Source organism: Lepus europaeus, chromosome 11, assembly GCF_033115175.1.
Source record: "Lepus europaeus isolate LE1 chromosome 11, mLepTim1.pri, whole genome shotgun sequence".
NCBI lineage: Eukaryota > Metazoa > Chordata > Mammalia > Lagomorpha > Leporidae > Lepus > Lepus europaeus.
In genome coordinates this window covers 71,314,873-71,341,156 of record NC_084837.1, presented here as the reverse complement: position 1 = coordinate 71,341,156, position 26,284 = coordinate 71,314,873, and the positions used below count along the sequence as shown (strand labels likewise).

Below are 26,284 nucleotides of genomic sequence, written 5' to 3'. Positions count from 1 at the left end.
TGCGGCACCAGCATCCCATGTGGGCGCTGGTTCTAGTCCTGGTTGCTCCTCTTCCAGTCCAGCTCTCTGCTGTGGCCTGGGAGGGCAGTGGAGGATGGCCCAAGTGCTTGGGCCCCTGCACCCACATGGGAGACCAGGAGGAGGCTCCTGACTCCTGACTTTGGATGGGTGCAGTGGCAGCCATAGCAGCCATTTGGGGAATGAACCAATGGAGGGAAGACCTTTCTCTTGGTCTCTCTCACTGTCTATAACTCTACCTGTCAAATTAAAAAAAAATCATGGTTAGAGATTTACAAGATTCTATCAAACAACAGCATTAAAAAGAGGGCATGCCCAACATGGGAAGTAGTCCACACAGCAGACTCATAGAATGACAATCACTTTAAGTAACGCTCTGACCTCAGAACCAGCCCTTAAGGCATTTGGATGTGGCTGAAAAGTCTATGAGAGAATTTTAGGCATGTAAAACCAAGACACCATGGCAAAAAAATATCCTACATGAAGGAAATCTATGAGTCAGACCCCAGTGGAAAGAAATGGCCATCAAAGAAAGATGGGAGGAGAGAACTTTCACTTTACTCATGGCCTTCTTTAAATACTGATGGAGTTTGTGGTCACAAAAAGCTTCCATTGCCTTGGCAGCTCATGGCAAGAACCTTGGGTGATCACTAACATCATAAATAAGAGTGTTAATTGTTAAATGAACAACAGATGTCATTGTGCACTTACTCCCTAAGTAGGACCTCTACCCTTAATGAGTTGTACTATGAGAATTAACTGTAAAACTTGTCCTCAAGCAGTACTTTATACGTTGTGTGTGTGGGTGTGTGCAAACTGTTGAAATCTTTATTTAGTATAGAGTTGGTCTTCTGTATATAAAGTTAATTAAAATGAATCTTAGTGAAGAATAGGATGGGAGAGGGAGTAGGAGGTGAGAAGGGAGTGGGGGTGGGAGGGTGGGTATGGGGTGAAGAACCACTATATTCCTAAAGTTGTACCTATGAAATTTGCATTCATTAAATAAAAGCTTTTTTTAAAAAAAAAGAATTACATTGTAAAATAGGCCTGCAAAGCATACCCAACCCCACATAACCTCCAGATAGATACCCATATCCCCACAACTTAGGTCACCTTGCAAACTTGCCTTGCCAAAGTGAGCTGCATCCTAGCTGGCCATAGCAGTTCCACAAACTCCTGAATCCATGGCTACTGAGATAGGTCTTGCCAGTTGCTATACAGATGGTTCAAACCCAAAGTCATAAAAGGATAGAAACTCAATCTAATTATGGTGTTTATGGTATAGGACTAGTGGGATGTCCTTAGGTCACTGGGGAATTTTGCAAGTGGCTCTCATAAGAGAGTTGGTTATAAATTGAATTGGGGAAACAGTATTGTGGAAAAGAAGGTTAAGACACTGCCTATGATCCTGGCATCACATACAGGAACCAGTTTACATCTCAGTTGCTCCACTTCTGATCTAACTCTCTGCTAATGTGCCTGAGAAAGCAGCAAAAGGGCCTGGCCCCCTGCCACCCATGTCAGAGACTCAGATGAATCTCCTGGCTTCTGCCTTTGGCCCATTGTGGCCATTTGGGGAGTGAACAAGCAGATGGAAGATTTCACTCTGTCTCTCTCCCTCCATTCCTCCCTGTTTCTCTGTAACTCTATCTTCCAAATAAATAAATAAATCTTTAAAATAAATAAATAAATAAAATCGGGGACAGCCAGTCACCCTGCCTCCTGAATCACCGTGTGATCCTGCCTCTGCATGTACTCTACCACTGCCATTCTCTAGCCTCACATGATGGTCAAATCAATCCCCTTCCATCCTATCTTGGTCTGTAAGCCAAAATAATCCTCCTCCCTTTATAAGCAGCTTGTCGTAGGCATACATTGTAGTAATGAAAGGCTGACTAATATACCAACGTTAAACACAGCTAAAACAGTTAAATTAACACTACACTATTGCAACTAACTGGAACCTAAGCAATATGACCTACTCAACTGACCGGCTAGGACAATCTCCAGGAGAAAGTCATTACTTCAAAAGCCACCTTATAAAATATGTGCAGGCAACTGAGCCACCAGATGCACAAATATTAACATGGGAACACAAAAAAAACATGAATGAGTGTGATGCCTCCACAGGAAAACAATAGGTTTCTAGCAACAGACCCTAAAGAAAAGGAAATTGACAAACTGCCTAAAAATAATTCAAAATAATAATTGTAGGGAGATTCAACAAGATATGACCATATAGACAGACAATTCAATAACATTAGTAAAACACTTCACGATCTAGATGAGAAATAATGCAAAGAGATGCTACTGATTTTGTATCCTACACCTTTACTAATTTGTTATTGTGCTAATAGCTTACCAGTAGAGTCCTTAAGGTTCTTTTATTGAAATCATGTCATCTTAAAACAGGGATAATTCGACCTCTTGCTTTCTTATTTGTATGCTTTTTTTTTTCTCTCACCTAAAGCTCTGGCTAAGATTACCAGTACTACATTGAATAAGAGTGGTGACACTGGACACCCTTGTCTTATCCAGATCTTAAAGGAAACACTTTCAAATTTTCTCCATAAAGAATGATGTTGGCCAAGGGTTTGTCTTATATAGTAATCTTTATTCTGTTGATATAGGTTCCTTCTATATTTCATTTGTTGAGTTTTTTAATCATGAAAGAATGTTTAATTTGGCAAGAAAAAGAAAGTCATACTTATTGGGAAGGAAGAAATAAAGTTATAAGTATTCACAGATGATATGACTATCTATGTAGAAAGGAACCTAACAAAAAGTTCACATAACTAACAAGGGAGTTTAGTAAATTCAGACGATATAAGGTAAATATATAAAATAGATCACATTTCTATATACTAGCAATGAACATTTGAAAATGAAAATTTAAGAAAACATTCACAAGCACAGTGGACATACTACATCTGCCATATGGTCAGCACTCAATAAATATTTGTAGAATGATTAAGTATGTAATTAAATTTCCAAATGTACTCCTTCTTTTTCAATAAATTTACATTTTAAAGTGTTCTTTTGGTGTTATTAAAGTGTATGATATGCTTGATAGTATAACAATTAAGCATGGATGGTAGCAGATTTAAATAAGCTAGATAGGCAGAAGCAGGCAAATAGGTTTAAAAACATTACATTGAATAATCTATCACAAGAATGAATGAGTGAATGACTTTTAATAGCTGTGGTATTTAAATAGGCACTGTAGTCTTCTTGCAAAGTAAGCTTCTAATGGAATGTTAGCTTCTTATATTAATATACGTCATATACTCTGTACATTTGAATCAGTTAACATGTACAGTTGGCCTCAAAAAGTTCATGGAAAAATGGAATTTAAAGTTAATGGGAATTTCCCATGAACTTTTGAAACTCTAGTACTACATGAAAATGATACTAGATTTGCATAATTTTACTGATATTAATTAACTTGAACTTATTAACCTCTCAACATAAGTAGGAGGAAGATTAATATTGCTAATAATGCCAAGCAACCAGGTCCCTAAATGTCAGCATTAGATATGATTTCCATTACTTTTAGAATTAAAAATCACAGTATTCCTTGTAACAACACTACTCCTTTGGTTAAGTGAATAAATATTTATTTATTTTTGCATTATTATACTAATAAAGCTACAGCTTTATCTAATAACTGGAGCATATGTTCCATTTTAGTGGAAAAAGTGGGGAAATTTTGGCTGTATTAAGGTGTTTCTTTGAGGTAACAAGAAAGAATCATATCCTTCACTCTAAAACATTTAGTAATAAAACTCTTTGTATACAACTGTTCAGCAAACTAATAACCTCTACATCTATAAATGAAAAAAAAAATGAAATAAGAGCTTCAAGATGTCGGCGCTGTGGCGCAGTAGGTTAATCCTCCGCCTGCAGTGCTAGCATCCCATATGGGTGCCAGTTCTAGTTCCAGCTGCTCCTCTTCTGATCCAGCTCTCTGCTATGGCCTGGAAAAGCAGTAGAAGATGGCCCAAGTGCCTGGGCCCCTGCACCCACATGGGAGACCAGGAAGAAGCACCTGTCTCCTGGCTTTGGATCAGCGCAGTTCCGACCTTTGCAGCCATTGGGGAGTGAACCAACGGACGAAAGACCTTTCTCTATGTTTTTCCCTCTCACTGTCTGTAACTCTACCTCTCAAATAAATAAATAAAATCTTTTTTAAAAAAAGAGCTTCAACTAAAACTTCTAAACACATATTCAATCACTTCCTGACATAAAAAGAATCACTATTTATGTAGTAAACCTTGTAGTTAGAAACAAAATTTCAGCTGGCGCTGCGGCTCACGTGGCTAATCCTCCACCTGTAGCGCCGGCACACCGGGTTCTAGTCCCAGTTGCTCCTCTTCCAGTCCAGCTCTCTGCTGTGGCCCGGGAAGGCAGTGGAGGATGGCCCAAGTGCTTGGGCCCTGCACCCGCATGGGAGACCAGGAGGAAGCACCTGGCTCCTGGCTTCGTATTGCGCTGGCCGTAGCGGCCATTTGGGGGATGAATCAATGGAAAAGGAAGACCTTTCTCTCTGTCTCTCTCTCTCTCTCACTGTCTAACTCTGCCTGTAAAAAACAAAATGAAACAAAATTTCTTTTCATACCAGCATACATACTCATTTGATTAATAGTCTATAATAATCAGATTAAGTTCCCCATATGCCTATTATTCTAGCACTGATTGAAAAATTTCAACAAGTAAAAATAGAAAGACCACAGATCCACAGGAGCATAAACAAGGTCTAAAAACAAAAATCATATCACAAAATGTTTTATTCCTGTAAATTTTTTATTCCATATTCACTGCCATATATCAGAGAAAACATATATTTGTCTTTTTGAGACTTGCTTATTTCACTAAGCATAATGGTTTCCAGTTGCATCCATTTTGTTGCAAAAGACAGGATTTCTTTCTTTTTATGGCTAAGTAGTATTCCATAGTGTGTGTGTGTGTGTGTGTATCACATCTCAGTCACACTTTCTTTATCCTGTCATCCGTTGATGAACATCTGGATTGATTCCAAATTTTAGCTATTGTGAATTGAGGTGCAATAAACTTGGGGATACAGATAATTCTTTTAAATGCTAATTTTATTTCATTTGGATAAATTCCCAAGAATGGGATGGCTGGATCATATGGTAGATCATTTTCAGATTTCTGAGGAATCTCCATATTGTCTTCCATAATGGTTGTACCAGTTTACATTCCAGTGAATAAATAAATTATGGTAGCCTGTTCTCCCATATCCTCACAAACAAGAAGAAAAATAGACAAATGAGATTATATCAAACTAATAATTTTCTGCACAATACAAGAGATAACTTATGGTGTAGCAGAAATATTTCAAGCCATATATCTGTTAAGAGATTAATATGCAAGATATATAATAAATTGAAGCAACTCTATATAGAGAAAAAAATAATCTCATTAAGAAAGGGGCAAGGAGGACCGGCACCGTGGCTCAGTTGGTTAATCCTCCACCTGCAGTGCCGGCATCCCATATGGGTGCTGGGTTCTAGTCCCAGTTGCTCCTCTTCTAGTCCAGCTCTCTGCTGTGGCCCAGGAAGGCAGTGGAGGATGGCCCAAGTGCTTGGGTACTTGCACCTGCATGGGAGACCAGGAAGAAGCACCTGGCTCCTGGCTTTGGATCGGTGTAGTGCTGTCCTTATGGCCATTTGAGGGATGAACCAACGGAAGGAAGACCTTTCTCTCTGTCTCTCTCTCTCACTGTCTAACTCTGTCAAATAAATAACAATAAATAAATAAATGAATAAATAAACAAAAAGAAAGGGGCAAGGAGCCTGAATAGGCATTTCTGAAAAGAAGACATATGAGTGGCATACAGATAAATAAAAAATGCATAACAACACTAATCATTAAAAAGATACAAATTAAAATCACAATGAGGGCCGGTGCCATGGCTTAACAGGCTAATCCTCCGCCTTGCGGCGCCGGCACACCGGGTTCTAGTCCTGGTTGGGGCGCCAGATTCTATCCCGGTTGCCCCTCTTCCAGGCCAGCTCTCTGCTATGGCCCGGGAAGGCAGTGGAGGATGGCCCAAGTCCTTGGGCCCTGCACCCTCATGGGAGACCAGGAGAAGCACCTGGCTCCTGGCTTCGGATCAGCACGATGCGCTGGCCACAGCGGCCATTGGAGGGTGAACCAACGGCAAAAATGAAGACCTTTCCCTCTGTCTCTCTCCCTCACTATCCACTCTGCCTGTCAAAAAAAAGAAAAAAAAATCACAATGAGATATAACCTCATTCTAATTACATTGTTTGTTCCAAAACACAAAAGATAACAAGTGTTGGTGTGAGAATGGAGAAAAATAAACCCTTGTATACTATTAGTGGGAAGGAAAATTGTACAGCCATTGTAGAAAATATTATAGAGGGTCTTCAAAATACTAAAAATAGAATTACCATGTGATTCAGCAATTCCACTTGTAGGTATTTATCCCAAAAATCTGAAATCAGTATGTCAAAGAAATGCCTGTTCTCCTAGGGCTATCAAAGCACTACTCACAATAGGAAAAATAAGAAATCAGTGTAATTCTCCACCAAGGGATGAATGGATAACAGAAAATATGTCATATACAGAATTTACAAATCAGTTCTGTCATTTACAACAACACAGATATAACTGGAGAGTATTATGGTAAGTGAAATAAGCCAAACAGAAAGAAAAATATCACTTGTTCTCACTTATATGTGGTATCTTAGTTTAACTCATAGAAAGAGAGAGAGTAGAATGGTGATTATCAGAGCCTGGAAATCAGGAGAAATGGGGAGATGAAAGTCAAAGGTGGTACAAAACCTCAGTCAAATCAGAGGAATAACTTTGATTTATTTTTACCTCAACTGTACTGCTTGAATAAGCATTTTTGAGTACTACTGAGTATTATACATTTCAATTTTGTTAAGAAAATATGTTTCAAATGCTGTTATCACAGTGTTAAATATTTGAGGTAACTGATATGTTAACTAGCTTGATTTAATCTATACATTGTACTAAAATTATCACTTTGCACCAAAAGTGTGTAAAAGATTATATATAACACATAAAAGATTTTAAAAGGGAAACCAATTTCTATTAAGAGTTTGAATTAGGTGCCGGTGCTGTGGTGTAAACGGTTAAGCCTCCATATGCAGTGCTGGCATCCCATATGGGTGCCAGTTCATGCCCTGGCTGCTCCACTTCCAACCTGGCTCTCTGCTGATGCACCTAGGAAAGCAGCAGATGATGGCTCAAGTGCTCAGGCCCCTGCCACCCCTTTGGGAGACCCAGAAGTTGTTCCTGGCTGCCAGCCGCTGCCATTGCAGCCATTTGGGAAGTGAACTAGTGGATGGAGGTGCTCTCTCTTGCTCTCTCGCTCTCTCTCTCTCTCTCTCACTCTCTCTTTCCCTCTCTCTCTCCTTGTATCTCTGTTTTCAAATAAATAATCTTTTTTTTAAAAAAGAGTTTCAATTAAAACAATATCTACAGTGACAGTCTTCACATAAACAGAAAAAAAAATCCTAAAACTCATATGGACTCACAAAGGACCTCAAATAGTCAAAACAGTTTTAAGCAGGAACAAATTTGTAGGAATCCCATTGTCTGATTTAAAAATGTATTACAAAGCTAAAGTAATTGAAACAGAATGATACTGGCATAAAAATACATACATTGATCTATGCAACAAATTTGTGAGCCTAGAAATAAAGTCATGTATGTATGTTCAATTGATTTTCAAAAGGTACCAAGAACGCACAATGAAGAAAGGACAGTTCTTTAATAAATGGTTTTGGGACAACTGAACATCCACATTCAGACAAATAATCCTAGACCATTATCACAAGCATTTACAAAATCAGCTCAGGAGCTGGCATTTGTCCTAGTGATAAGAAACTGTTTAAGTCACCTGCTTTCCATATTGGAGTGCCTATATTCAGCTCCTGGCTCCAGCTTCTGATTTCAATTTCCTGTTAATGTAGACGCTGGAAGGCAGCAGCATTTGAGGAGTAAACCAGTAGAAGGGAGCTTTGTCTGTCTGTCTCTCTTTTCTCTGCTTTTCAGATAAACATATGTATTCTAATTTAAATGAATTGAAGACTTAAATGTAAGCCCCCAAACTGTAAAATTACCTAAAAAAATAGGAGGAAAGCTCCACACATTGGTCTAAACAGATATTTATGAACAAAAAATCACAGATAACAAAAGCCAAACTAAACAAATGGGATTACATGACATTTAAGAAGCTTCTGTATAGGCAAGGAAATAATCAATAGAGAGAAGAGACAATGTATGGATTAGGAGCAAATATTTGGAAACCTACATCAGAAAGTGGTCAATATTCAAAATGTATAAGAAACCCAAACAACGCAGCCTGATTTTAAAAAGGGCAAAGTAACCGAACAGACATTTCTCAAAATAAATCATATAAATAGCCAACGGATAATTGAAAAGATTCTCAAAATTCCTAAATATCAGAGAAACACATATTAAAACGACTAAGAGACATTATCTCTCACCTTTTATAATGGCTAGTATCAAAAAGACAAAAGATAACAAGTATTGGAGAGGATGTGGAGAGGAGGAAACCCTTGCAAACTTTTGGTAGTAATGATTATTCCAGCCATTATTAAAAAAAAAAACACATGGAAGTTCCAAAAAATTAAAAATAGGGGCAAGCATTTGGTATGGCAATTAAGATGACATTCGGGATCCACTCATTCTATATTAGAGTGCCTGTGTTCCAGTCTGCTTCTGATTTCAGCTTCCTACTAACGCATGGCTCAAGTAGCCAGGTCCCTGCTAACTACAGATTGGGTTTCCAGCTCCTGGTTTTGGTTTCATGCAGTCCTCACTATTGAGGGCATTTCTGGCCAGCGCATGGGAGATCTCTGTACCTCCATATCCATCATCTCTATCTTCTCTTGTCTTTCAAATAAATTAAATAAGTAATTTTTAAATAAACTAAGAATGGAACTACCAAATGATGCCACCACTGGGTATACACAAAAAGAAAATGAAATCAGCATATTGAATAGATGGCCGCACTCCCATGGACATTGCAGCATTATTCGTAATAGCCAAGATATGCAAGCAAACCAAGAAAAGAATCCATAGACATATAGATGGAACAAAATATGGTGTACATAATGTACACATAATGGAATATTATTCAGAAGTAAATCCTTTCATTGTGACAATATGGATGAACCTAGAGGACATTGTTAATGAAGCAAGCCAGGCACATGAAAAGAAATACTGCATGATCTTATGTGTGGATTCTAAAACAGTTGAACTTATAGAAGTACAGGGTATAATGATGGTTGCCAAATGCTGGTGGTGGGGGAAGAGGGTGGAGTGTGATTTGGGGAGGATATTGGTCAAAGAATACAAAATTCCAGTTAGATAGGAGAGGTAAAATCAAGAGATTTATTGTATAACATGATGGCTATAGTTAGTAACAATGTGTTATATTCTTGAACATGGCTCAGAGAGTAGATTTTCAGTGTTCTCACCAAAAAAGATCTGTGAGGTAGTGTATATATATATATATATATATATATATATATATATACACACATATATATGTTAATTAGCTCAATTTAACCATTCTACATCTATTTACAACTGATAAATATCACAAAGCAACTTTTGTATACTACAAATATAAGTAATTTTGTTAATATAAGAAGTAAATTCTATTTTATATAAAATTTTATTTTAGGCTGGCGCTGCAGCTCACTTGGCTAATCCTCCACCTGTGGCGCCGGCACCCTGGGTTCTAGTCCTGGTTGGGGCACCAGATTCTGTCCCAGTTGATCCTCATCCAGTCCAGCTCTCTGCTGTGGCCCAGGAAGGCAGTGGAGGATGGCCCAAGTGCTTGGGCCCTGCACCCGCATGGGAGACCAGGAGGAAGCACCTGGCTCCTGGCTTCGGATTGTGCTGGCCATAGCAGCCATTTAGGGGTGAACCAACGGAAAAAGGAAGACATTTCTCTCTCTCTCTCTCTCTCTCTCTCTCTAACTCTGCCTGTAAAAAAAAATATTTTAATCTGAAATTAGTTTAACAGATTCAATTTGATTTGTAGATAGAATTCTAAGAACATAATGATATCCCCTTCCTCCCTCCCTTTCTCACCTTCTCCCTCTCCTTTCTCCTTTTTTTATTTTTAAGATATTATATTTTAAATTTACATTGCAGTAAAAAGGCTTAATATTACACCAAATAACAAGCTTAACAAGTAAAAAGAAAAAAGATCCTAGTTTAGTGGGGATATAGACAACAGTCATAAACGATAATTGAATGGAAAAATGATCATTTCACCCACATACAGTAAATTTTAAGTAATCACATATCCTTAAACCTATAGTAGCATAACATTCTTAACCATTTATTTGAAAAAGATATAAAACAAAGTTTTACAAAACCATATTTGCAACAATGCTGATACACACAGACATTTCTTTTTTTCTTTTTCTTTTCTTTTCTTTCAATTTTAGCCCCCTTATCTGAGGGAGAACATGCAATACTTGTCTTTATGGTTCTGGCTTATTTCATTCAACATGATGCCCTCCAGTTGTGTTCAATTTTGCTGCGAATGGTAGAATTTCATTCTTCTTTATGGCTGAATAATATTCCATTTTGTATATATTCTACATTTTCTTTATCCATTTATTTGATGATGAACACCTTCGTTGATTCCAAATTTTGACTATTGTGAACAGTGCTGCTATAAACATGGTGGTGCAGGTATCTCTTTGATACATTTTGTTCAAGTCTTTGAAGTATATATCCAGTAGTAGGATTGCCAAGTCATATGGCAAGTATATTTCCAGTTTTGTTTTTGTTTTTTAAGAAATCTCCACAGTGTTCTCTACAGTGGCTGCACTAATTTACATTATCACCAACAATATATAAGTGTTCCCCTTTGTCCACATCCCATGTCCTCACCAGCATTTGTGACTCTATGCGTTTTGGATCTTAGTCATTCTGATGGGGTGGGATGATAGCTTATTGTGGTTTTGATTTGCATTTCCCTTATGGCTAGCGATGCTGAACATTTTTTCCATATATTTGTTGGCCATTTGTATTTCTTCTTTTGTGAATTGTCTATGGAAGCCCTGTGCCCGTTTCTCAGCTGGCCTGGTTGGCTTTTTGTTGTTGAGTTTTTTAAGGTCTTATATATTTGGGATATTAACCCTTTGTCAGATAGGTAGTTTGTAAATATTTTTCGCATTATGTCAGCTGTCTCTTCACTCTACTGATCTTTTCCTTTGCTGTGCAAAAGCTTCTGTGTTTGATATAGTCCCATTTCTTTAGTTTTGCTTTTGTTATCTATGCTTTGAGAATCTTGTTTAAGAAGTCGTTCCCTACACCTATGTCTTGGAGTGTTTCCTAAATGTTTTCTTCCAGCAACTTTATAGACCCAGGTCTTAAATTTAGGTCTTTGATCCACCTTGAGTTGATTTTTCTATCCGGTGAGAGGTATGCATCTAATTTCATTCTTCTATGTACATACACCCAATTTTGCCAGTATCATTTGTTGAAGAGATAATCCTTACTCCACTGGAGGGTCGAAGCACTTTTGTCAAAAATCAGTTGACTGTATGTATGTTGACTCATTTCTGGGCTGTCTACTCCATTCCATTGATCTATGTATAGTTTTTTATGCCAGTACCATGCTGTCTTACTTACTTTAGCTTTGTAGTATGCTTTGAAGCCAAGTACTGTGATGCTCCCAGCGTGATTTTTCTTGTTCAGGATCCCTTTGGCTATTCTGGGTCTTTTGTGATTCCATATGAATTTTAGGATTGCTTTTTATAATTCTGTGAAGAATGTCATTTGTATTTTAATAGAGATTTCACTGAATCTGTAGGTTGCTCTAGATAGTATAGACTTTTTAATGATATTGATTTTTCCAATCCATGAGCAAGGAATACCTTTCCAATGTTTTGTGTCCTAATGATTTCTTTCATCCATGCTTGAAAATTTTCATTATACAGATCTTTCACTTTGGGTAAATTTTCCTAAAAATTTGATTTGTGTGTGTGTGTGTGTGCATGTAAGTGTCTACTGTGAGTGGGATTTCTTTCTTGATTTCTCTTTCTGTAAGTTCATCATTATTATGCTGTTTTGGTATGCTATTTTGTAAAATGCAAATTTACTGAATTGGTTTACCAATTCTACAGCTTTTTAGTGAAGAGTAGGTTTTTCCATTTACAACATCATGTCATCTGCAAACATGGATAATGTGACTTGCTCTTTTTCAATTTTAATGTCCATTTTTCTTTCCCCTCCATAATTGCTCTTGCTAAAACTTCCAGTACTATATTGAGTAAGAGCGGCGAAAGTGGACATCCTTGTCTTGTTCCAGATCTGAGGGGAAATGCTTTTAGTTTTTCCCCATTCGGTATGTTATTGGCTGTTAAGTTGTGATAAATAGCCTTCATGATTTTGAAAAATGTTCCTTCTATACTTAATTTGTGGAGGGGTTTTATCATCAGATGGTGTTGAATCTTATCAAGTATTTTCTCTGCAACTTCTGAGATGACCACAGGGCCTTTATTCTTCATTCTATTGATGTGATTTATGACTTTTATTGACTGGCAAATGTTGAACTACCCTTGTATTTCTGGGATAATTCCCACTTGATCCTGACATATGATCTTTTTTATGTAGTTTTAGATTCAATGTGCTAATATTTTGGTGAGTATCTTTGCATTTATGCTCATTAAGAATAAAAGTCTGTAGTTTATTCATGTCGTGTCTCTGGTTTTGGTATCAAAGTAATTCTGGCCTCATAAAGAGTATGGCAGAGTTCCATCTTACTAAAAAATTTGGAATAGTTTGGAGAGTACTGGAGGTACTTCCTCTTTGAATGTTTTGTAGAATTCAGTAGCTCCCAAACTTTTCCTTGATGGCAGACTTTAGATTACTGCTTCAATCTCATTGCTTGTTATGGGTCTGTTTAGATCGTCTGTATCTTCTTGATTTAATCCTGGTAGGATATATGAATCCAAGAATTTATCCACTTCTTTGAGGTTTTCCAGTTTATTAGCATATAGTTCTTCCTAGTAGTTTCTTAAAATCCTTCATATTGCAGTGGTTTCAGTTGTAATGACTCCTTCTTCATCTCTAATTTTATTTATTTGAGTTTTTTCTTTTTTTCTTATTAGTCTGGCTAGAGGTTTATCTATTTTATTTATCTTCACAAAGAACCAACTTTTTTTGTTGATCTTTTGTATCTTTTTGTTTCAATTTCATTTATTTCTGCTCTAATTATTACTATTTCTTGCCTCCTGCTGATTCTAGGTTTGGTTTGTTCTTGCTTTCCTAAGTCTTCAAAATGTATCATTAGATTTTCAGTTTTAGACATTTCTCTCTTTTTAATGTAAGCACTTAATGCTACAAACTTGTCTCTTAATACTGATTTTGCTGTAGGGATTCTGATATGTTGTTTTCATTTTTATTTATTTCAAGAAAGTTTTTTGTTTCTTTTTTTAATTTCTCCAATGACCTATTGATCATTCAGTAGTATGCTGCTTAATTTCTAAGTATTTATAGTATTCTATTGATCTTGTTGATTTCTAGTTTTATCCCTTTATGGTCTGAGAAGATACCTTGTGTTATTTCAATCTTTTTAATTTTGCTGAGACTTAATTTCTGGTCTAAAACATAGTCTATTCAAAGTGTTCCATGTGCTGATGAAAATAATGGGTGTTCTGTGTCTGTTGGATGAAATGTCTTGTGTGTATTGGGTCTATTTGCTTGATAGTGTGTTTTAACTCTGATGTATTTTTATTGATTTTACGTCTGGATAGTCTGTCCATTCATGAGAGAGGAATGTTAAAGTCACCCACAATTACTGTATTGGAGACTATCTCTCCTTTTAGGTCTAGTAGTATTTTATGTATAAATCTGGTCTTGTGTTGGGTACATAGATATTTATGTTATTATTTTTTTTTTGCTGAATTGAAACTTTCATCAAAATATAATTTACTTTTTTGTCTCTTTTTACAGTTTTTGATATGTCTGTTTTATCTGAAATCAGGAAAGCTACATCTGCTTGCTTTTAGTTTCCATGTACCTGGTTTACCTTTTTCCAATCCTTCATTTTCAGTCTGTGTATATCTTTGTGAAGTGAGTTTCTTGAAGGCAGTTTATAGTGGGGTCTTGGTTTTTTGTCTATTCATCCAACCTAAGTCTTTTTGTTGGTGAATTTAATCCATTTACATTCAAGGTTAGTACTGATAGCTAAGAACTAAGACCTGTCATTTTGTTGATTGGATAATGACTCTACCTGCTCTGTTAGTGAATTTGGTGGTGTCATGTGTTTTCATGATGTTTAGTTCCTAATTCAGGATGCCCTTCAGAATTTCTTTTAAGGCTGGTGTGGTGGTAGTGAATGCTCTCAGTTTTTGCTTATCTGAAAAATATTTCTCCCTCACTTTTAAAGAAGAGTTTTGCTATATAATATTCTTGGCTGGAGGGTTTTTTCTTTTAAGACTTTGAAGATATCATACCACTCTCTTCTGGCCTGTAGGGTTTCCACTGAGAAGTCTGATGTTAATCTAACTGGTTTTCCTTTATATATTACTTGATGTTTTTCTCTTACTGTCTTTAGGATTCTCTCCTTGTGTTTAACTTTTGAGAATTTGATGACAATATGCCTTGGAAAAGACTTTGGTTGAGTCTGCTTGGAGTTCTTTGAGCTTCTTGTATCTGAATGTCTACTTCTCTGGGAAATTTTCTACTACTTAATTTAGTAGTTCTCGATGCCTTTTTCCTTTTCTTCTCCTTCAGGAATACCTATAATACAAATATTTAGTCATTTAATGCTCTCCCATATTTCACACAGACTTCCTTTATTCTTTTTAATTCTTTTCTCTTTATTTTTGTCTGGTTGGGTTATTTCAAAATTCTTGTCCATGAGGTCAGAAGTTCTTTCCTCCACTTGGTCTATTCTACTATTAAAGCTCTCAATCACATTCTTTATTATACTGATTGAAACTTTAATCTTAAAGATTTCTCTTTGGTCTTCTTAATGAGTTCTATCTCCTAATATTTTCACTAAGGTCATTAATTGGTTTCCTCATTTCTTTAATCTGCCTATCTGTATTCTCTTGCATATCATTGAGTTTCCTTACAATAATTATTTTGAATTCCATATCTGCCATTTCATACATTTCCTTTAGTTCAGGATCTAGTTCTAGAGGAGTACTGTGTTCTTTTGGAGGCATCATGCTACCTTGCTTCTTCATGTCTCCTATGTCCACGTTGACATCTGCTCATCTGGTATATTTGTCCCTTCTTCTTTATGGAGTAGATTTTATTGTAATAGAGTTCATGGTTTAGCTGGTATGCAGGATATTACTTGGCTTGTTCCTTTGTCTTTGGTTCTAGGTTAGACCAGGAATGTAGTTTCTGAGTGATATATTTTGTTTTAAACAATGCCAGCTGTTTATAAGTGACACAGTGGAGTAGTCTGCTGCAGTTCGGAGGAACAGCAATATGGCTTTGAGTTGAATAAGGGTTTCCTGGGGTGTTTATCTTTGGTCCACAGAGAGTTCATGGTCAGTTTTCCTGGTAAATGTGGTAGGCAGGGCCTTGTTCTCTGTGCTGAGGAAGACAGGTGTGGCTTCTACTTTGTCCTACTGGCAAGCCTGATTGATGCCAGGGTTTACGGCACCAACTTCTGTGGCTCTAGGACTGTGTGATATATATGGACCCTTCCTCATATCCTGCCAGAAAATTCCAGCTGTGGCTGTGGCTTGTAATACCAATAGCTCTAGTTTGAACTGAACCCCATTTTGGTCCTACAGGGCAACCACGAGGTATACAGGAGATTTTACTCTGGAAGGTATGAGTTCAGAGAAGTAGAATGCAGGTAGGTTTTTCCCTATGTCCACTGGCTAGATTCCAGTGGCACCATGGATTTAGAATGAATTGTTACAGTCCTAGTTTTGCAGGGTATAGAAGGATCTCCCAGGGTGGAAGGGGATATTTTGTGCGCTGCTTCTTGTGTTCACCCCTAGAAGCTAAGACAAATCCCCCTTGCTCACATAGAGTGCATGAGTGTAGCTCTGGAGCTAACGCCACAAGTTTCACAGTTGCAGGTTGCAAAGGATCTGTCCTTTTTCCCACATGTTGCCCTGACTGACTATGATGCTGGTAGGAGAACAGAGGCATGCTGTGTCACTTTTTTGCTGCTACAAGCCTGGCAGTTACTCAGACCCCAGTCAGATATCCAGGCTGAAGTAAAAGTCAGGGGTTGACTGTGGAATTCTCTCTTAGCTAAAATTGCCAGCAGCAGGGAGCACAGCATTTTCTTCCTATTTTGACATGGTAAGATGGTGGCTGGCAGTACAACACACAACTGGCTGCAGCACTGTCTCTATCTTCTATTTGTCCCATAGAGTCTTTGCTTTTTTGTTGTTGTTGGTAGTGGGTTTTTTGTTTATTTTTTCCCACTTCTTCGCAGAAAATTTGTGTCAGCCAGACCCCTGGAAACATAATCCTTCTTTTGTTCTTTTCATATCCCAGATCAGTTTAAGTTAGTGTGGCCATACCCTATTCAGCCATCTTGGATGTCCCAAGAAGAAAATTTTAAAAATGTCAAGTATCCAAAGATTATCAGCTCAAACAGGATATTTACTTCTTCCACAAAAACATATACTTTTAACAAGACAGGACTGGCAATGAATGGTACCTGCTCCCACAAGAAAGAATAACTTGGGAGAGATGAGGAAAATAATGGCTATATTAAGCAACATAGATGCTTTCTTTTAAAATAATGTTTTTTACCTAAAAGCAGGAAAATCTGTTGGTATAAAGAGAATGCTGGTGCTTGAAACTCTCAGACTGATAAGAACATAAATCAAGACATCTCAATATATAAAGGTAGAAAAAGGAGCAGCTTTTTATCCAAATTCACCTGGCGCTGAGAGAGTGACTGGCCATCGCTTAGAGTCAGTTTTCCACCATCCCATAATTAAGACTTTACATGTAGAATGATACCCATACTATGCCTTGCATTTTGGGGAAGCAAAATTTGAAATAGCAATTTTTAAAAATATTCCAAATACATGGATGTAAAAGGCAATTTGTGGCAATTTGCAAACTCACTTCAATAAGAAATGTCCTATGCATTTTTAAATATTTATTTATTTGAGAGGTATGGAGACAGAAAAAAGAGTTCTCATCCACTGGTTACTCCTCAAATGCCCAAAATGGCTGGAGCTGGGCCAGCCTGAAGCTGGGATCCAGTAACTCATGCCAGCTTGAAGTAAGCAGGCATACAGGTTAAAATCAACTAGGTTTGTGAGCTGGAAAACCAGGCCTTCACCACACCCCTGTATGACCTCATGCCCCTACCTGGCCACATCTGGGTGCCCACCAGCCAATCAGGTTAATTAGCCACTCCCCTTTGGAAGTGGGTGAAAAGCCTGGTTAAAAGCCCTAGGTTTCCTGGCCTAGATGCTCCTCCATGTGGCTGGTTCCTGGTGCTTGGTATGAACCTAGATTTACCTCTCTCTTAGATAAAGCTCTCACTCTCCTATGCATCTTTCGCACTAAATAAAAGCCTAAAATGTACCATGCTGCCTTGTTTATTTGTGTCGGTATTTAGAATTCTTCTCTAAATATTAGGCAAGAGCCCTCTTGGGCTTATTAATATTGGGGATTTATTAATAAACATATGGTGATATCATATTGCACCCCAAATTCCAGTAGCATATGTGACATCCCAGATGGCGCTTCTGGAGAACTTTAAGGGGCCAAATTTCTGTATAGATTTTAGGGGGTCATCTCCAATATCAAGCTCTCACACTTAGGTGGCAAGGACTCAACTTCTTGAGTGAGTTCCTGTTGCCTTCTAAGCTGTGCATTATCAGGAAGCTAAAATTGGGAGTACAGTCTGAACTAGAACCCACGTAATTTGATATGGGATGCGGGTGACCCAACAAGCATCTTAGCAGCTAGGCCAAACTGCCACTACATACTCATTTTTAATGTGCACAGTAAATATAAAGACATAATTTAGTTCGGCATCACTGCTTCCACGTGTTCTCTCCCATCCAGCAGCCGTGGCACAAGCCCTGACCCCTACCATCAGCCCCCAGACTGGCAGCACAGTTCTCCCATCCTCATGCTGATGTCAGCTGCGAGAGTTCGTGCTTAAGCATGAAATCAGGCCTCTCTGGAGACATTCAAACAGGTTGGATGACTGCTTTTCCAGAACAGAGAGGAAACTCATGCATCAGAAAAGGTGACTAATAAACATATGAAAAGAATATGGCTGGACAAATACCAGAACCCAATCAGATAAAACAGTTCAAAGAATTTCTTGAAACCTACAATAAACTTACAGAAACCTGCTTTATGGACTACATTAAAGATTTCAAAAGAGGCCAGCGCTGCGGCTCACTTGGCTAATCCTCCGCCTGCAGCGCCGGCACCCTGGGGTTCTAGTCCCAGTTGGGGCGCTGGATTCTGTCCCAGTTGCTCCACTTCCAATCCAGCTCTCTGCTGTGGCCTGGGAAGGCAGTGGAGGATGGCCCAAGTGCTTGGGCCCTGCACCCACATGGGAGACCAGGAGGAAGCACCTGGCTCCTGGCTTCAGATAGGCGCAATCACCGGCCGTAGCAGCCATTTGGGGGGTGAACCAACAGAAGGAAGACATTTCTCTCTGTCTCTCTCTCTCTCTGTTTAACTCTGCCTGTCCAAAAAAAAAAAAAAAGATTTCACAAGAGAGGTAAAGCCTGAAGAGACTAGCTGTTCAGAAAATTGTTTACAGAAATATTTTAAAATGACAAAAAGAATATCCATGAGATTTCAGGAATACCACATCCAGCAGAATGAAGCACTGGCAGCCAAAGCAGGACTCCTTGGATAACTACAATAGAGAAGTCCTGAAGGATGGACTTTTCAATGAAAGATTGCCAGTAGGTGTTGCACTGAAAATGGGGATTCAGGCCAGCGGCATGGCTCACTAGGCTAATCCTCTGCCTTGTGGCGCAGGCACACCGGGTTCTAGTTCCGGTCGGGGCGCCGGATTCTGTCCACGTTGCCCCTCTTCCAGGCCAGCTCTCTGCTGTGGCCCGGGAGTGCAGAGGAGGATGGCCCAAGTCCTTGGGCCCTGTACCCGCATGGGAGACCAGGAGAAGCACCTGGCTCCTGCCTTCGGATCAGCGTGGTGCGCCGGCCACAGCGGCCATTGGAGGGTGAACCAAGGGTAAAGGAAGACCTTTCTCTCTGTCTCTCTCTCTCACTGTCCACTCTGCCTGCCAAAAAAAAAAAAAAAAAAAAAAAAAGGGATTCATCTGATAGAATTCCTGAACGCAGTAGGTACCATGACAAACTATCTGTCATGCCTGTCTAGCAAAGGAAAACCACTGGAGAACAAATATTGTTGTTTACCAGGAGTGACTGAAATAGATGGTCTTACGGTTCAATGAAAATAATAAGATGCAACATTTTGTTGAGGCTTTAAAATTTAGCAGCTTGGTCACTTGACTAGAAAAATAAACCATTATTTCTTCAACTGTGTTAATTTTGAAGTAAAATATGTGTTCAATCATGTGAAATGTATTAAAAAATTATTGCTCAAAGTAAAATAAATGGAAGCATCACCGAGCAGTTTTTTAAAGAAAAAAAAAACATAATATAAGCAACCTTGGGGGAAAATGTAACTGGCATAATTCCAACTTTCTTGTAAATTATAAAGGCTATCAACTATGAGTATTTTCTTATAACAACAGAATTAATGACTAGATAATGGAAAAAATACACGGCTACTAAGTTGCTTGATATAGAGGTTATGTGGCATCCAGTTTAGCTATTCTGAATAGTTGCTTCAAGTGACGTTAGCTGGACTGCTCTTCTGGTTGCATCCACCTATTGGCTAAGATGAAACAGAAAGTTGGAAAAGGCCTTTCTCACTTGTTTGGGTGCCAAGATGCCATTTGACAGAAATACTCAGTGTCTCCCTTTGCAGCCTTCTTTCCTTCAAGCTCGAGGGACTTGACACATAATCCTTCTCTCCAGTAGGATATCCTGAACTTCTGAAGCACCATGTCCCCAGTTTTAAATATCCCCGTGCACTGATTTCATCTGAAAACTAAAATTAATTTATTTTGGAATTGCTTCTTAACTCCCATTGTTAAAATATATTGAGGTGTCCAGACTTAAATTTGGAAAACATTTTTAACTACAAAAATATTTCATAAAAGTAACAAAGACTTCTATTTTTTAAATTTGAACAATATGTTTCAAGGGAACTGTGTCTTGGAAGAAAAGAAATTCATTCCTCAAAGATTATAAAACATTACGCCACTTGTTTCCTCATTCCTTCCTTCTTTTTTTAAAAGTATATTTTATTTGAAAGGCAGAGAAACAGAGACAGATATGGAGAGACAGAGGTATTTCCCACTTGCCATTCACTCCCTAAATGCCCACAGCAGCTAGGGGTAGGCCAGGTTGATATCAGGAGCAGGGAACTTAACCCTGGTCTCCCATGTGAGTGGCAGGGACTCAAATACTTAAGCCATCACCGGCTGCCTCCCAGGGTATTGTATTACAGGAAGCTGGAGTTGGGAACAGAGTCTATATTCAAACTCACACCTGCCCCCTTACTTGTTTTTCTCTTTCTCCTTCCATTCCTCCTTTTTCCTGTTGTTTAAGCCACTCAGTCTGACATTTTCATTATAGTAGCCCAAATTAGGAGAGTGCTGTTGACTAGGGAATCTCACTTCTGCCTTATGTGGCCTTTCTCTTCGTGTGTTGTAACTAGGAATTCTCCACACAGTCCCTCTGTACAGTATGGCCTGGAATTCTAATATGATGGCTCAGGAGAGTGAAAGTGAAAACTGTCATACCTTACATTCACTGTGTTTTATGGGAGAAAGTAAGTTGCAAGGCCATAACAGATTGAAGGAGAAGGGAAATGGACTTTATCCTCTGAAGATACTACAAGGACACACACTTATGTGTGTCCAAGAAAGAACGGGAATTATTTAGGAGTTATTTTTGAAGACTATCTTTCAAGGATCACCATTTGGCCACAATTTTTGTCCCTCTCACATGCAAAAAATACACTCATTCTGTATCCTGAAAGTTTCACCCCAGATGACAAAAGGTTAAATTCAGGATATCAGCAGCTAAATCAGGTACAGGTGTGGAGAAAACGCCTTGGTTATTATCCTCAGGTACAAATGCTTAGGTGTAGTTTTCCAAGTGCCAATCTTGAAAGAAGTGAGGTTAGCAAGGATGGGAACCAAAGCACCTGCTGTTGTTTCCTTAGGAGACACTGCCAATCGCTTGGCAAGTATAATTGCTTAGTAACTCTTCATTTCTAGGGAAGCCAAGTCTTTTGGTATATATTTGGTCAAAACAGCAGACTTATTGCAAGCATTACACGAATAGAGAAATTTAATAGAGGAATTAGGACTCACCCAAATGTGGGTGTTACTAGGAGAGTTAATGTCTGGAAGGCTGCAGCAGAGGAGGATTAGAGAAACAGTTAATAACTAGGCCAGCCCAGCACACTAACAGTACCTATGATATGTGCTCATTGAACAGTATACTTTCCCATATTTGAAATATTTTAAAATAAAAAAATATAAAAATGCAAAAAAATTTTAGTGCAAAAAATTTAGAAATCTGTGCATATGAGATGTCTCCAAAAAGTTGATGCGGCTGGTGAGACACATTGGATTAAGCCGCCACTTCTGATGCTGGCATTTCATATCAGAGTGTTGATTCAAGTCTACTATTACAATACAGCTACATAATAAACAGTTATAAAACCAAGGGGAATAGCAATGACCCTTCCTTGTTCATATCTAGAATCTGACAGGGGTTACATGACTGATAATCCTGGCTATGATCATTCACATATCTGGAAGTTGGTTGGTTTTGTCAATAGAGGCATGAATCAGTAGGGTGGCCAGGACAACCTGGCTATGCTCCATGGGTGTCTCATCCTCTAGCAGTCTGGCCTTATTAAGCCTGTTCTTATGTCAAGAGCAGAAGCACAAGTAGAAATACACTAGATCTCTGGAAATGTAAATGTTCCAGAATCAGAGTGAGTGGGTACTTCAAAGAAACCTTAAAAAGGACTATGAATAGAAGGAAGAATAAAAAATTAAGGCCATTTTTGCAATGTGTCATACAAAAGAAAAACAAGGTAAAGACAGACAATTCATTATTTTAACAGATATTATCATCTTCTTAAGGGAAGAACTTGAGATTCTATCTGTACATAGTTATAAATTAGGCTCTTAGGAAGTATATGGGTTATCTTTCTTACCCCAGCTGTGTGATGAGGGGCAAATGTGCAATAGGAATATTCTTTTTTTCTCCTTCTGTTAACTGTTATGTGTAATTGAGTTGCAGAGCCAATTAAATGGCAATAGAGTTTGGCTCAGGAAAGTCCAAATTTAGCCCTGAGAATTCCAACTTTGGTCCTGCTTAAGTCAATTCAAGCCTTCATCTATTCTCAGGTCCAACTTCTAAACACGAAGACATCTATTTTGAATTCAATCTTATAAAATATTGCTAAGTAAGCAAGCTAGTTAGTTAATATGGATCTATGAGGCTAACAACATTCAAACTTTCCATAATCCACATTCCTTTTTATGAACAGTATAATAAAATGGTAAATTCATGAACCCAAAGACATCAGAAGTTCTAGACTAGGTATTACCACTAACACATTGTATAATCAGCAGTTTACTTAACACTTACTAGTCAGTTGCCACAGGTATATTACCAGGAATTACTCTAAAATACAATATTCCAAATGTCTTATTTCCCTAGGATGTTAACTGGTGTTAACATATTTACATAATCAAGTAATTTTAGGACATGCTAACTTAAATGAAGTTCAAAATGTTAATTTGTTCCATGACTTTTTAAAAACCTTTAATATGCTGTATGTTTTGAATTTCCAAGAGAGAAATCTATGTGTAGCAAATACCTCATCAAGAACTCTTTTTTTTTAATCCCCATAAAGCATGTTCTGTGTACCACTGCACATACCTCGGGAAATGACTTATTTCTAGCATCCAAATGGTTGAATTTATCAGAGTCCCAAAAAGAAGCAGAAGGAAACTTCAAATGCAAACATATGAGAAGAATGTAATAAAATTCCTGTTTACAAAGGTATGGGGCAGGATTTAGGGAAAGCAACCAATGGTAAAGGAGGAGGAGCAAGGACTTCAACCTAGACAGAATCCTGGAATAATTGCATGAGAAGCTAAATGATGCCTGACAGGATGGAATTCAGTAGACAGACACAGACAATGCATGGCAGAAGGGGAGTCAAGGAAATGAAAAAGACAATTTTATCTACCTTTCAATTTCCAATCTCCTGCTGGTGCTTCTCATCTGTTGAACCAGAGAGAAGCCAGAGGGAAAAGGAATCTATCTCACAGAGCAGGGAACAGAATGGAAAAGAGTGGAGAGTGGACCCAGAGAGGCACAGGGAAGCTATCCAACACAGAAGGCTCCATTAAATGATGTTGTCACTATTCAATCCCTTTTTTTTCCTCCACTCTGCTTTCTATCCCTAGCTTCATGTTAAGTCAAGCTCTTTTCACCTGGTAGCACATACTGCTACAAGCAGCTCTTGGCTTAATCATTCTTAGTTTACATTTCTAAATAAATAAAAAGAGTAAACACATACAAGCACAGCACTTACTATATTCTAGGCATTGCTGAAAGCCTCTTAGAAATACATTCAGTTAATCCTCCTAATCATCCTATAAGGTAGGTACCGTATTAACCACCCTTTATAGATGGACAAACTGGTAATATGGCTGGTGAGTAGAAAAGGGAGAGGTGAGATTTAGGTTCAGGTAGTTTAGCTGCAGAGGCTGTGCTTTTACAAATAACCCTCATTGCCTACAGCAGCCATACTACTTATAAAACAGGATGCTGGTGCTCTGGATCATATGTTCATCCTCAAGTCGAACACTGCGGTTAGGAGGTATTGGGCACTTATCTTGCTACATCGGGTCATTTGTCCACTCCTATGGCAGGGCACAGTTTTTTTTTTTTTTTTTTCCTAACTCTCTCTTTTTAAGATGTTATTTACTTATGTGAAAGGCAGAGAGACAAATAGACAGATCTTCCATCCTCTGGTTCATTCCCCAAACAGTTGCAATAGCCAGGACTGATTCAAGCCAAAACCAGGAGCCTGGAATTCCATCTGGATTGTCCACATGTGTGGGAGGGGCCCAAACATTTAGGCCACCATTTGCTGCTTTCCTGGGCACATTAGCAGGGTGCTGGATCAGAAATGGAGTAGCAGAGACTCGAATCGGCACTGTGATAGGGATGCTGGCATCACAGACTAGGGCTTAACTGGCTGTGCCCCAATGCTTGTCCTGGCAACATAATTATCAGCAATTTCCCCTTAAAAAAATATCAGGCAGATGTAAAAGTCAACAAATGTTCATCACAGGCAGTGTGGACTTAAAGTAAGAGCCCTAACCCCTGAAGCTCTTATTATAGTTCTGTCTATATTTGTCCCTAACCTCAAGGAAGTCAATTATTACTCTTTCAGCAAGAAGATTCTGATTCCACTTATCCCTAAATGGGGTGGTGAGTATAGGTGAAAAGACACAATTACCTCTAAACAAATATGAAATGACTCTAATTAGATATGTTATATCCAATTACATAGATACAACACATAATTAAAATGTAATAAACTGAAATGTGCTAAAATTGAGCAAATAACTTCTGAAATAAGTTATTCAGTTTACACTATCTATGAGAAATTCCCTTAGATATAATTTCCTTTTATAAAAACATAAGGTAGAGGCTGGCGCCGTGGCTCACATGGTTAATCCTCTGCCTGCAGTGCTGGCATCCCATGTGGGCGCTGGTTCTAGTCCTGGCTGCTCCTCTTCCAATCCAGCTCTCTGCTGTGGCCCAGGAGGGCAGTGGAAGATGGCTCAGGTGCTTGGGCCCCTGCACCCACATGGGAGACTGGGAGGAGGCATCTGGCTCCTGGCTTCGGAACAGCGCAGTTCCGGCCATGGCAGCCATTTGGGGAGTGAACCACTGGAGGGAAGACCTTTCTACCTGTCTCTCTTTCTCACTGTCTATAACTCTACCTGTCAAATAAACACACACACACACACACATACACACATAAGGTAAAATGAATGAAACTGGTACTTTTTAAGTAGTCTTATAGGCATTATTTATGATTTTTCTTAAGAAGAAACAAAGCACAACTATAAGTTTATTAATTTTAGCAAAATAAAATGACATAGGTAGCTTATTAAAAAACTAATGTATAAGTTTTTTTGTTTCTTTATCTCCAGAGCATTTGGCATTCTTTATCAGCTGGTACATAAAAGAGTAGAAAAATAAAAGATTATCATATTGTCCTTTGTATTTCTCTTTTAATATATCAGTGTGGTAGTCTACTAAAAAGTAGTAAATGGCTTCAATTGTGGAAAGGAAAGTGTCTGGCTTTCCTTTTTGATGGCGCCAAAAGCAAGTTTTTCTTGTTTTCAACTCAACTTGTAACAACCCTGCCAAAAAAAAAGAAAAGAAAAAGAAAAAAAAGAAAAATATAAATATTTCTTCTTAAGCAAAGGGCATGGTACAATAATAACAACTTCTTTTAATTATTGAAAGAATTTGTTATTTTAAGAAATATAGATAACTTTCTTCACTCTCAATTCCAAACAGGGTATTTTCTTAAATTCATAAGGTATAAACAGAAGGAATTTAAGACACAGTATGATGTATTACTCAGCACTGGTCTAAGGAGCTAAAAGCACTCTGAGTTTCTGTGTTGACACTGATTTATAAGAGATGAAACATAACTTACAATATATAAATCTTAGATTTTATAGAAATGGATTAAAAATAATTAACATTTAAGATAATCATTTCTTTTACCCTCTATGAATCTTTTTTAATTTTAACCCAGGATAGGCCTAAACTCACCAATTTTCAGAAGGGTTTCATTTCCTTGATACAGTAACTTCAAAAATATTCCGACACTCATAGAATGGCCCATGCTACTGGTAAAAGTTTACTTTTAAATTATCACTTTTAGGCTATATCTTCATTAATAGAACTAGAGCTAAATCTTTAGCTCTGTCATATCTATACAGTAGAGCCTCAAAAGACACAAATAGCTAGAATATCTTACGCTTCTAAACTTAAAGAGGAAATGGTTAATGAACTAACAATACTACCATCTCTTATAAAGCAGCTGTCAACATACATACCC

General features: G+C 38.1%; 2 protein-coding genes across 4 annotated transcripts in view; one reads left to right on the top strand and one right to left on the bottom strand.

Annotated features, from left to right (window-relative positions):
- Positions 1-10,363: 10,363 nt before the first annotated feature.
- Positions 10,364-26,284, bottom strand: part of DTWD1 (DTW domain containing 1) — a 40,265-nt gene continuing 24,344 nt past the window's right edge. For 2 of the 3 annotated variants that reach the window (XM_062205881.1, XM_062205882.1), the window contains exon 5: positions 25,222-25,574. In XM_062205881.1, the coding sequence (XP_062061865.1) occupies positions 25,327-25,574 (248 nt within the window). In that variant the 3' untranslated portion in view covers positions 25,222-25,326. Of the gene's footprint in view, positions 14,836-25,221; positions 25,575-26,284 lie in introns of those variants that run through there. The other variant, XM_062205883.1, reaches the window with a different exon arrangement.
- LOC133769558 (mitochondrial import inner membrane translocase subunit Tim9-like) lies at positions 18,319-18,919 on the top strand. Its single transcript, XM_062204768.1, has 2 exons — positions 18,319-18,433; positions 18,765-18,919. Exons 1-2 carry the CDS (start codon positions 18,319-18,321, stop codon positions 18,917-18,919), a joined length of 270 nt encoding a protein of 89 aa, XP_062060752.1.